Raw genomic sequence first — 13,147 nt, 5'->3', positions numbered from 1 at the left:
GTGGTGAGAGGTCGTGAGAGGTGGTGAGAGGTCGTGAGAGGTGGTGAGAGGTCGTGAGAGGTCATGAGAGGTGGTGAGAGGTGGTGAGGTGGTGAGAGGTCGTGAGAGGTCGTGAGAGGTGGTGAGAGGTGGTGAGAGGTGGTGAGACGTGAGAGGTGGTGAGAGGTGGTGAGAGGTGGTGAGAGGTGGTGAGAGGTCGTGAGAGGTGGTGAGAGGTGGTGAGAGGTGGTGAGAGGTCGTGAGAGGTGGTGAGAGGTCGTGAGAGGTGGTGAGAGGTCGTGAGAGGTGGTGAGAGGTCGTGAGAGGTGGTGAGAGGTGGTGAGAGGTGGTGAGAGGTCGTGAGAGGTGGTGAGAGGTGGTGAGAGGTGGTGAGAGGTCGTGAGAGGTCGTGAGAGGTCGTGAGAGGTGGTGAGAGGTCGTGATGAGAGGTCGTGAGGGGTGGTGAGAGGTGGTGAGAGGTGGTGAGAGGTCATGAGAGGTGGTGAGAGGTGGTGAGAGGTCGTGAGAGGTGGTGAGAGGTCATTAAAGGAGCAGGAAGTAAGCGCAGTTTGAGAGAGAATATTGAGTTTGACGTCTCAAAGTCAGTCTGAGGTATTTGTGGATTTAATGTCCAGACGTCACACGGAATTACAGCGAGTAAGAGTCTTAAGACTTAATGGACTTTAAGAGGACAGAGACAGTGTCTCACACACACACACACACACACTGTCAATGTTAAAAAAAAATATATAATCCATGAATGAAAATTCATTTAAATATAAAATTAGGTTAAATAATATATTATCTATATATAGTAAAAAATAAAATAAAATATGCAATTTTTTTTTTAAATTTGATCATTATGTTAAAAGAGATGAATGAAAAAATATTATAATATAATACTGAATTATGTTAAAAATATATAGTATGAACAAATAATCCAAACTATTTTATATAATGCAGATAAAATGACTAAAATATGATATTTTTAATAATAATAAAAAAAACAATGGTAGGTCATTATATTTGAGGTAAAATTCAATAAAGTTGCTTTCAAACTAAAATATTCTTAATTTAGATTTTTAAACAATTTTGTCCATAATTTAGCTTTTTTTTTTTTTTTAATTGATTTTATCGCCTTTTCTCTGTCATTTAATATGATTTTAAACTAATAAAGCATAGATATGTGTACATATATGAATAAGAATATGTGCATTAAAAATGACTATTTTCATATCATGTGATTAAACAGGAAGAGGAAATGAGACTCTGTCGCCAAATAACTTAACTTAATCTGGTCGATAAAGACGGAATTAAACAGTGTTTAAGTTCAGACTGAGGTCAAAGGTCACTCAGCTTACACTGCAGCGTCACAGCGTGTGTGTGTGTGTGTGTATATATACAGACTCACACACTCTCTCAGCGTCCACAGACACAGTTTTTCTTCTCGTTTTCCAGACAAAGTGAAGATCAGAACCATGTTGTCGTCCAGAACTCTGCTCAACAAACACACTGTGACTCTGCTGCGTCGTCAGCCCGTCTGCCTCCTGCACGGTGACCATGGCAACGGAGGGAACGTCGCTGTGGTGAGTGACAAACGACAGGGATTTAAACCAAATCTCTGCTTCAATACTGAACGTCCATAACTTTCTGCATGAATTATTAGTCGTTTGGTTAAAAAAATGGTGAAGTTTGAATGATTTGTTTGTTTTATGGAGCAAAGAAACCAGATAATATCATCAATTTTCACCACGTCCTTATTCCAGGACAACATTCTGAGATTAAGATTCAAAAATTCTGACAAAAAAAAGTTAAAAATCAGAATTCTGACTTTTTTGACAGAGGGAAAAAATGCAAAATTCTGAAATTTAAGTCAAAGAAAAAGTTTTTTGTTTTTTTGGACAAAATTCCAAGATTAGAACCAGAATTGACATTAAAACAAAAAATCTGAGATTGAAATCAAAATTCTGATTTTTGAAGTTTAATGCATTTTTCTTCAGTGATAAATAGATTTTATAAAATGTTTTCTGTTATTTTGTTGTTAAAAACAAAAAATCAAAACACATCATACAGTTTGAATCTCATTGTTTCCTCAGGTTTTCTCAGGATGTGGTTGGTGGGACGGGACTGACGTCCACGAGGGCGTGTAGTGAGTACACAGCCATTATTATTATGATTATTATTAGATATTGTTGTTGTGATGATTATAATAATTATTACGTGTGTGTGTGTGTGTGTTGTTCAGCACCATGTATCACCTGAGCAGAAACGGCGCTCGCTTCCAGATGTTTGCTCCGAATCAGCAGCAGATGAACGTCATGGATCACATGAAGAAGCAGCCGATGAGCGGAGACAACCGGTGAGAGACAAGGTCATGAGAGGTCACACTGAGGTCACGCAGAGGTCATGCAGAGGTTACACTGAGGGCACACAGAGGTCGTGCAGAGGTCACACAGAGGTCACATACAGGTCACTGACCACTGAGTTTTTTTTAAAGATCAAACATGAAATCAAATCTCGTTTATTTTGATTTTGCTATACGTGTCCTCTAAAGTGTCTCCCGAAGTATCTCCTAAAGTGTCTCCTAAAGTATCTTCTAAAGTATCTTCTAAAGTGTCTCCTGAAGTGTCTCCTAAAGTGTCTCCTGAAGTGTCTCCTAAAGTATCTTCTAAAGTGTCTCCTAAAGTGTCTTCTAAAGTGTCTTCTAAAGTGTCTCCTGAAGTATCTTCTAAAGTGTCTCCTGATGTGTCTTCTGAAGTGTCTCCTAAAGTGTCTTCTAAAGTGTCTTCTAAAGTGTCTCCTAAAGTGTCTTCTAAAGTGTCTCCTATAGTATCTTCTAAAGTGTCTCCTATAGTATCTTCTAAAGTGTCTCCTGAAGTGTCTCCTAAAGTGTCGTCTAAAGTGTCTTCTAAAGTGTCTTCTAAAGTGTCTTCTAAAGTGTCTCCTAAAGTGTCTTCTAAAGTGTCTCCTATAGTATCTTCTAAAGTGTCTCCTATAGTATCTTCTAAAGTGTCTCCTGAAGTGTCTCCTAAAGTGTCTTCTAAAGTATCTTCTAATGTGTCTCCTATAGTGTCTCCTAAAGTGTCTTCTAAAGTGTCTCCTATAGTATCTTCTAAAGTGTCTCCTAAAGTATCTTCTAAAGTGTCTTCTAAAGTGTCTCCTAAAGTGTCTTCTAAAGTGTCTCCTATAGTATCTTCTAAAGTGTCTCCTATAGTATCTTCTAAAGTGTCTCCTGAAGTGTCTCCTAAAGTGTCTTCTAAAGTGTCTCCTAAAGTGTCTTCTAAAGTGTCTTCTAAAGTGTCTCCTAAAGTGTCTTCTAAAGTGTCTCCTATAGTATCTTCTAAAGTGTCTCCTATAGTATCTTCTAAAGTGTCTCCTGAAGTGTCTTCTAAAGTGTCTTCTAAAGTGTCTTCTAAAATGTCTCCTAAAGTGTCTTCTAAAGTATATTCTAAAGTGTCTCCTATAGTATCTTCTAAAGTGTCTTCTAAAATGTCTCCTAAAGTGTCTTCTAAAGTATATTCTAAAGTGTCTCCTATAGTATCTTCTAAAGTATCTTCTAAAGTGTCTTCTAAAGTGTCTCCTAAAGTGTGTCCTCTAAAGACAGACGTGTGTGTCTCTGTCTCCGTCTCAGTAACGTGATGCTGGAGTCGTCTCGCTTCAGTCACGGTCAGGGACAAATGCAGATGCACGACCTGAACAAGCTGGACGTCAACAGCTTCGACGCCGTCATCTTTCCTGGAGGACACGGCATCGTCAAGAACCTGTGAGGAACATGGAAGATGAAGATGAAAACGACAAAGCAGCGACTGTCAAACTTTATTTTTTTTCTGTTTCCCTCCAGATCCTCGTTCGTCAAAGACGGCAAAGACTGTAAACTAAACGGCGACGTGGAGAGAGTTCTCAAAGACTTCCACCGATCACGTAAACCTATCGGGTTCGTAATCACACGATCACTGATCAATCACTCACCAATAAAAGACAACAGTTAAAACATTAACTTCCTGCCAAATAATGAGCCATTCCATACATCCACCATCAGACGGACTGTCAAATATTGAGCTATTCTAAAATTCCACCATCAGACTAGCTGCCAAATAACGAGCTGTTCTATATTTCCACCATCAGACTGCCTGTCAAATAATGAGCTGTTCTATATTTCCACCATCAGACTGCCTGTCAAATAATGAGCCATTCTATATTCCCACCACATTGACTGACTGCCAAATAATGAGCTATTCCAGACATCTACCATCAGACTGCCTGCCAAATAATGAGCTATTCTGAACTTCCACCATCAGACTAGCTGCCAAATAATGAGCTATTCTATATTCCCACCACATTGACTGACTGCCAAATAATGAGCTATTCTAAACTGTCACCATCAGACTAGCTGCCAAATAATGAGCTGTTCTATATATCCACCATCAGACTGCCTGCCAAATAATGAGCTATTTTATATTCCCACCACATTGACTGACTGCCAAATAATGAGCTATTCCAGACATCCACCATCAGACTGCCTGCCAAATAATGAGCAAATCTATACATTCACCATCAGACTATCTGCCAAATAATGAGCTATTCTCTACATTTGACTTAAACCCCTGAATCTCGCCACTTCCTGCCGTTTTTCTTTAAAAACTCTGACCTTGGACATCGTCTCACCGTCTCTCTGCTGCCGTTTTGTCTCCAGTCTGTCCAGCACGGCGCCGGTGTTAGCCTGTCGCGTTCTGCCCAGCATCGAGGTCACCATGGGTCACGAGCGCGACGAGGGCTCTCGCTGGGGAAACTGGCCGAACACCAACATGGTTCAGGCGGTGAAGAACATGGGAGCTCGTCATCACGTCCACGAAGCTTTCATATCCTTTCACGCGAAAAAAATCAAAAAATCCGTTTGTCGAGTTACCGTAGATGTTCCCGTTCTAAAATAACGTCGACCTTGACTTGACTTTTTTTTTTCCGGCGGGCTCTACGAAGCTTTCGTGGACGAGAAGAACAAAGTGGTGAGCACTCCGTCCTTCATGTGGGAGACGGAGTTCCACTATCACTACATCTTTGACGGCATCGGGAACATGGTCAAGCACGTGATGCGTCTGGTCAACAAGTGAAGCGAAGACGCGAGGAACCCGAAAGGAACCCGGAGGAACCGAGCATCCAAGGAACCGAAGGAACCTGGAAGTCTGACGTAGAGAGAACGAGTCTGTAACTGTGACGATGTTTGACCTAAGAAACTAAATAAATCCTTAAGTTAAAGACAGAAAATGTCCTTTTGTGTGTTTTTTTTTTTAAACGAACAAACATGACACGTTGTACCAGAGTTAGCGCACTGCTAATTAGCATCGGTTCAAAAAAACACAAAAATGGATGCAAATATTTAACCAAAAAAAATTCAGAAACAAGGAATAAAATATACAAATAAGGAACAATTAATATTACAATTTTATGACATTTGTGTATAAAAACGCGACACACGTGCGGTTCTTTCATAATAAAACCATTTATTCAATACAAACATAAAAAAAGACAACGACAAACACGTCAACGTTTATAAAAAATCTCCAGTTTGTACAAAAAAAACATCCGAAACTCAAACTCGCTCCACGTGAATGTTTCATAAAAACATTTTTTTTTTTTAAAGTTGATTCTTTACAAAAAACAGTTTATTTTGAAATTTTCGCTCAAAAACAGGAAAACAAACTTTATATAAAAACAGTTTTTTTTTTTTTTTAAAGTTTTCACAGTTTTGTCGTCACATCAGCGACTTTTCATGTAAACATTGTTGCATATCGTCGTAACTCACTCCTGGAAATATGAACACATGAATATTCACCATGCAATAAATTTATTTTGCTTTTTTGACTTTAAGGCAAAAAATTTGGTGTTTTTTTTTTTTTTTTATGAAGACGATTTTAAACAGTTTAACAGATTTGACAGCGGTGGAGGAAAAATTAACATCTGATGAAAGGATGAATTTATAAAATACGACATTGAACGAGCATATCGACATTTGTACACAAACACTAGGAGGCGACGTGGGGCGAGTTAGACAAAAACAGGGACAAATAAACGATAAAATAAACTCTTTCTTTTTAAATTATTAGAATAAAATAAAAAATATTTTGTTTCATTCGGGAGTGAACGACACGTTTCACCGCTGCTTTTCTCACATTCACTCATTCATGAGATCAATGAAACAAGGTCATGTGACGTAAATGACGATTTTAACACGTGACAATATATAACCGACGTTACTGTTGTACACTTTTAAACCTTTAAATTATACAATACAATCAAAATGTACAAAGTAATGTTGGTTATAGGTTTTCAAAATGTTTACCTGCCAATCCATTTTTTTGAAATTACACTTTTAAAAAAATCTATATTTAAAAAAAAAAAAAAAAATTGGGATAATAAAAAATGTGTAAAGCAATTTATTTTAAAGTTTTTTTTTAAATTGCCAATCTTAAAAAAAAAAAAAAAAAAAAAACTTCAAAATTAATATAATTTTTAAAAATACTGTGATAAAAATAAAATTTAAGTGAAAAAATAAAATTGTACAAAACGATCAAATTGTTTTTTTTTTTGTTTTTTTTTAATTAAACTTCAAAATCAGTGTTTTATTAAGAAAAATGTAACAGAACAAATGAGCATTTTGTTCATTTAAATCTGTGCTTTTAAAAAATAAACATTTTGAAACTGTATAAATGTCACAAATTGCATCGTAAGATTTTATCGTACGAAACTGGAACGTCGGTTCTCGGTTTTCAAAAAAGCACATTTTTTAAAGTGTAATTTCAGGTGAGTTTGTCTTCAGCGATCACATGACCCTCGTTTATCAGCAGCGAGAAACTCGTCGTTCGATCGTGAAATAAAACAAACGAGCAGTAAAATCATTTTCAGTGTTTGCTGATTTTTCAATTTTGAAATTGAAATTTGGGGAATTTTTTTTTTGCTTTAACGGTGAATTAAATGATTTATTTTCACCTCGTCTTTTTATTTATTTTTATTTGTTGTAGTAAAAAAATTTTTTGTGTTATGAAGTGTGAGTTTTCTTTCCGTTATCTTTATAGAAAACGTGGATTTTGCATCGTTTTGTCGGGAAAACGTTGGTGATTTTCTCCACAAACGAAATTGTCGTTAAAGTTACAAATTGTTTGGAGTTTAAAAACCCATTCGATCGTTTCATCTCCGTCTTCGCGTCTGATTGTCGTGGTTTTAAAACGGAATAAAATCCTCAAATACAAGTTTGTTCGTTTCCCCGATGGATTTTTACAGAAAAATAAATAAATTCCCTTCTCGGCTTCGTTTGTTAGTGAATTTAGAGAAAATCCAGACAAAAGTTTCAGTGATGAAAACAAAGCCGACGTCTCTCTCTCGATCTTCTTTTACTCAAACTTTTTAATTTTCCGAGTTTGATGAACCTGTAAAAACACAAGAGACACAAAGTTTAGGGAAAATCCTTTAAAACAAAAAGAGTTTAAATGATTCAGCGTTTACATTTTCATTTAAAAACACACGTCTGCGTCCACTGTTTTTTCATCAAAGCTTCAGATTAAAAGTCCTGATTGAAAGTAACCACTTCCTGTTGGAAACGTTTAAAAAAAAAAATCAGGATTTGAGATATAATGTTATTTTATGATCTTTTATGATAGTTGTAATTTTTACAAAATAAAATACACGTTTTGTTATAGATGTAATTTTTTACAAAATAAAATATGTATATTGATTTGGAAGTAATTCTTTCAAAATAAAATACACATTTTGTGTTAGATGTAATTCTTACAAAATAAAATACATGTTTAGTTTTCGAAGTAATTTTTACAAAATAAAATACCAATTTTGATTTATAAGTAATTCTTACAAAATAAAATACATGTTTTGTTTTACAAGTAATTCTTACAAAATAAAATACACGTTTTGATTGAGAAGTAATTCTTACAAAATAAAATACGCGTTTTGTTTTAGAAGTAATTTTTACAAAATTAAATACAGGTTTTGATTTAGTAGTAATTCTTTCAAAATAAAATACATATTTTGTATTAGATGTAATGCTTACAAAATAAAATACATATTTTGTATTAGATGTAATATTTACAAAATAAAATGCACGTTTTGATTTGGAAGTAATTCTTACAAAATAAAATACACGTTTTGATTTGGAAGTCATTCTTACAAAATAAAATACATATTTTGTTTTATAAGTAATTTTTACAAAATAAAATACACATTTTGATTTAGAAGTAATTCTTACAAAATAAAATACATATTTTGTTTTATAAGTAATTTTTACAAAATAAAATAGACGTTTTGAATTAGAAGTAATTCTTACAAAAATAAAATACATATTTTGTATTAGATGTAATATTTACAAAATAAAATACACATTTTGAATTAGAAGTAATTCTTACAAAATAAAATACATATTTTGTTTTATAAGTAATTTTTACAAAATAAAATAGACGTTTTGAATTAGAAGTAATTCTTACAAAAATAAAATACATATTTTGTATTAGATGTAATATTTACAAAATAAAATACACGTTTTGATTTAGAAGTAATTTTTACAAAATAAAATACACGTTTTGTTTTAGAAGTAATTCCTACAAAATATAATAAGTTCTCATTTTAATTTCACAAAGGTCGTAAAAACGTCGGCGCTAACAGGAAGTCGTCTGAATAAATCGTGTTCCGGTGTCAGATCAGGTAATGTTCTATATTTTCTCTAACGTGGGCGTCGTATTCAGAGCAGAATTGGAGTGTTTTTAAATGAAAACAGAACCGCGTGGATGTAACTGGACTACACACAGATGATGATGATGATGAGAGCAGCAGGCAAGGAAACGACGCAGACATGCTAGTAGTGACAGCAGGAAACAGGAGAGGTCAGAGGTCAGAGGTGAGAGGTCAGAGGGCGGGCGGAGGAACGGACCGAGTCGTGCCGCTACAGCAGAGCGGAGCTGGAGTCGGAGTCGTAGCCGCCGGCGACGCAGACGGACTCCTGAGCTCGCCTGTGCTCGTGGTACTCCTGACGCAGGGCGTTGAAGCGCGACTCGCTGAGGCAGCGGCCCAACTGGCAGCGAGCCGCGTGGTAGGCGGCGGCGGGGGGCGGGCGGAGCGAGGGAGGCGGGCCTGAAGAGGGCGGCGCGGAGAGGAAATGCGTGGATGGACACGTCACGATACGACACAGGGGGGGGAACACAGGGCAGCAGACCACATGCAGCAACCGCGTCGTCAAAGCTTCACGCTCGCAGTGACGTGCATGCAACGTCCAAAACATCACGCATGAGAATGGGGAAAAAAAACGTAAAAAAGTAAAGAGGACCTTACCTTCCTGCCGCCGGTCCTGGACGCCAGCGGCTTGAACGCAACCGAGCTCGCCCCCGCGTCTGCGGGAGCTCGCTCGCGCGTGATCGAACCCGGCGGCGTCCGGGACCTCGGGGTCCACGCAGACGTCGGCGGCGTCCCACTCGTAACTCTCGTCTACCGACGTGTTCCGTCTGACGACATGTGCGGAATAAACAGAACGGTCACGAAACAGGAAAAACAAAAAAAAACATCCAAACTGATGCGACTTAACGGAGACGTGACCTGTGACGATGTGACGTATCGAAGGGTAGATCTTTCTAGCAAAATTTGCTTTCGAGCATACCCATAATCCTTTGAGGCAGGATATGTTATGCATTTCAACCATGGATGTATAATATGAACTGGATAGAGCACCACCCCCCCTCTGCCTTAAAGACAATTTTTACATGGTGGCCACTGTGGGTACTGCAACAGAAAACCCCATGGAGCCCCAAAAAGCAATTTTCCCAAAAACTTTTTTGGCATATGCGCTGGGTGAGCAGCTTCATAGGTATGAACGGAAGCAAGGGGGCGGAGCTCTATCCAGTTCATATTATACATCCACGATTTCAACTTGTGTAAAATTTCCCCTCCGTGAGTTTACAACACAGTGTCATCGGCATATACGATTATCTCAACAGTCATGGAAGGTCAATAACGTAAAAGCTGAAAAGCATCGGTCCTAAAATCGAGCCTTGTGGCACTCCGAGGCTGCACGTTATAAATCGAGACAGTGTAGTTGTTTGTGTACCAGGTTTTGATATCATTACATCAACTATTAAATCGACAACATAAATGAATCTGTCTGCTGAGAAGACGCTTCAGTGTGCTGGTCGTTATGGTCCAAATGTGGTGCTTTGCTGGTCTATCGTTAGTCTAGGTCTGGTTCTGTTTTTGTCCAGCAGTGGTGCCCTTTCACCTTTTCGCTCTCCCCTCCCGCGGCTCCAGCTCGGCCCTGTGGCGCTCGCCCTCCTCGGTGGTTTCGGGGGAGCTCAGCAGGGTGGGCGTGATGGAGAGCGAACGCTGGTAGAAACCGGCGCTCCCTCTGCCGCTGCTCTGACTGGCGTAACTGGCCCGGCCTCCTTCCCTGACCTCGGTCTCTCCCGCTCTACCCATCATCCTCTCTGGCTGCCTATAACCCTCACCCTCCCTGGGTGGAAACGGCGGGTAATAAGGCGAGGGCCAGCTTATGCCTCTGGGCAGGTAGGACCGCGGAGGGCCCCTCCTGGGTTCTACGGGTCTCATGTTTTCCCCTCTGTAACCGGGCCACGGTTGGTAGTGTGGGACAGGAATGGAGGACGGCACGGGGACATACTTATGCTGTGCGGACCGCAGAGTTTCGTGGTAAGATGGAGACCACCTGGAGGACTCGGGGAAGACGGCGGCCTGCCGTCGGGGATCAGACGGGTCGAGCAGAGGGGAAACCGAGTTCTGTCTGGGTGGGTACATGGCAGGAGCGAGGTAGGTAGGACTAGCCGAAGATCTGCGAGAGCGATGAGGCCTCTCTAAGCTACCGATACTCGGTCGCCTGAACGGGATGTACTCCCTCCATGAAGGACCCGGTCTGGGGTGAGGGGATGGACTGTGGTCCAAACTGTACGACTTCACCCTGACTTCTGGGTTTGGGAATTCATCCCAGTAACACTTCTCGGAAACGTAAGGCCTTGGGCTCTCAAAGTGTTCCCACCTCTGTGAACCTAAGCTGATGGATTTCTTTAGGAAAGGGCGAGGCGGCCCGATGCCGGACAGCGTCCTACACGGACCAATACTTAAAGATTTTTTTAAAAATGGCACAGGTACTTGGCTTATCCGTGACGCAATGTTATTAGTCCTGCTACCCTGAGAAGCCTGTCTTTGGGATTGCTCGGATAAAGATTCGTTACCGTCTAAAATACTCCAGGAACGCTTCGACACTATATCTGCCATTCCTTTGGCTGCACTCAGCAAACTGTGAGGCGATGCGGATCGAAGTCTGGATTCTGTGCTTCTACTCCTGACTCGAAGTTGCGTTTTCTCATCGTAGAGCTGCTTGCTCGTTTTCTCTAGACCGCTTGACAAAGACTCCATCTCATCCGGAAACCTCACTCTGTGTAGTGAAGGGTCTCTGTGGAGGAGCGAGCGTTTGTGGCCCTGTTTGCTCCGGGGCTCTGCAGCGAGCCCAGCTTCAGGTTGATCAAAGCGAACCTCTTTTTGGTTTGAGTTTGTTTCCTTGTTCTCTTGAACGTGAACCTCCCAGTTTTTAGGAACGACATCAGGCTTGGCTACCAGGGATTTTTCTGGATTTACTTCCGAACTTTGTCCATCGGTGCCCTCAGCTTCCTCCACAGGTTCGTCGACGCTCATTTCAATGAAACCCGGAAGGCTCAGGTACTCGAGAATTGCACTTGTCTGCAGCGGGGACATTTTGGCAGATGGGGCTTCAGATTTGACCTTCAAGGACTCTGACATTCTGGGCACAGAGAACTGTGACTGGTCACTCTCTACTTCCTCTACAAGGGTTAATGTCGAAACAGGACTGGGGCTATCGGAGAAAAGACATTTGTCACTCCGTCTGGAGCGTGCGCGGACGCCCTCTCTTTCTAACTCGGAGCAGAATCCTGAACTACGGCGGTCATCCCGGCCCCGAGTCTCTCCGTCTTTGGCCTTTGCCGCCATGTCATAGGGTAAGGTAGAAAAACTCAAAGGACTGGAGTCCCTTTTCGCTGCGTGGTCTCCACTTCTTCCAGGCTGCCTCTCACCGTCAACGGCTAAGGGACTTCTGGCAGTTGAATCCCAGGAATGAGTCCCCGCGTGAGCGTACGAATGCCTGGACCTTGACGCACCACCTCTGTCCTGCTCGGTCAAAGACCTACTGTATGAATCCGACAGCGGACTCAGCGACCTCGCTCTGAGCGGAGTTTCCAAACACAGCACACGCGAGCTTCTCGAGGTGACGTCGGGGGAAAGAATGGTGTTCTGGGTGACCGGGGAAGACGACGCAAGGGAGCCCTCCGAGGTTTCCCTGCATGTGCGAGGACTTTGGAACCTATTTTCTCGGTGGCTCTGAGCAGGAACAAGGCTCGTAACAGATGTGACTGGACTGATATCCCACTGTATGCGAGATGTCGGGAGTCGGTCCATGGGACTGCTGGTATTCCCGAAGTAGCACGCCTTGCGGTAGTCCGACACCCGGCTCGTGTGACCTGAGGACCTGTGTTTCTGTCTGATGGTCACATCCTGCGGCTTCCATATTGGCTCTTCCTCTGACTCGGGTGCATCCGTTGCGATCGAATGTCGCTCATCTCTTCTGCGGCTCCTCTGATTGGCCGTGTAGCTCTCGAGCTCCCGCTCCATCTCTTCCCGCTCCTTCGCCAGTTGGACGCACTTACTGATGCTGCTCCTCTCCAAGTCACCGTGCAGTCGTGACGACACCAGAGTGCTGTCGTCGGTCAACTGACTTTCCATCGGCTGGTAGCCTGAATGGTGAGGTTGGCCTCGTTCTCCGTCTCGGTCCAGAAACCTCGGTCTCTTTCCCAAAGTGAGGAAGAGGTCGTCATTGCGGCCGCGATATCTCCTGAGAGAATCGCTGGGTTTTTTCTCGCTGCTGTCTGAATAGAAGCTCGCCCTTTCCAGCAGAGCCTCTGAGCCGTGTTCATCGTCCGAGTAAAAGCAGCCGTGGCGGGAGAAGTTTCTGGCCATGGCTTGAACCCTGCCGGGCGAGGAAGGAGGTCTGCTGAGCTCGGGGACGTCCACAGTCAGAGGAGAATCTTTCCGCTCCTCTGAGCTCAGGATGCTCGACTTTGGAGAGTCCTTTAAAGATGTGCGAGTGCTCCCTGAGCCACTT

General features: G+C 41.6%; 1 protein-coding gene across 1 annotated transcript; it reads left to right on the top strand.

The window, feature by feature from the left end:
• Positions 1–1,457: 1,457 nt before the first annotated feature.
• Positions 1,458–5,087, top strand: gatd3l (glutamine amidotransferase class 1 domain containing 3, like; the record flags this gene model as incomplete). Its single annotated transcript, XM_083904875.1, has 7 exons — positions 1,458–1,565; positions 2,076–2,128; positions 2,225–2,338; positions 3,611–3,742; positions 3,821–3,913; positions 4,673–4,838; positions 4,953–5,087. 7 exons carry the CDS (start codon positions 1,458–1,460, stop codon positions 5,085–5,087), a joined length of 801 nt encoding a protein of 266 aa, XP_083761001.1.
• Between the last annotated feature and the right edge of the window lie 8,060 nt (positions 5,088–13,147).

This window comes from Microchirus variegatus (genome assembly GCF_963457635.1).
Source record: "Microchirus variegatus genome assembly, chromosome: 18".
NCBI lineage: Eukaryota > Metazoa > Chordata > Actinopteri > Pleuronectiformes > Soleidae > Microchirus > Microchirus variegatus.
Note: the sequence above shows the minus strand (reverse complement) of the source record. Positions and strands in the feature narration are given on the sequence as shown.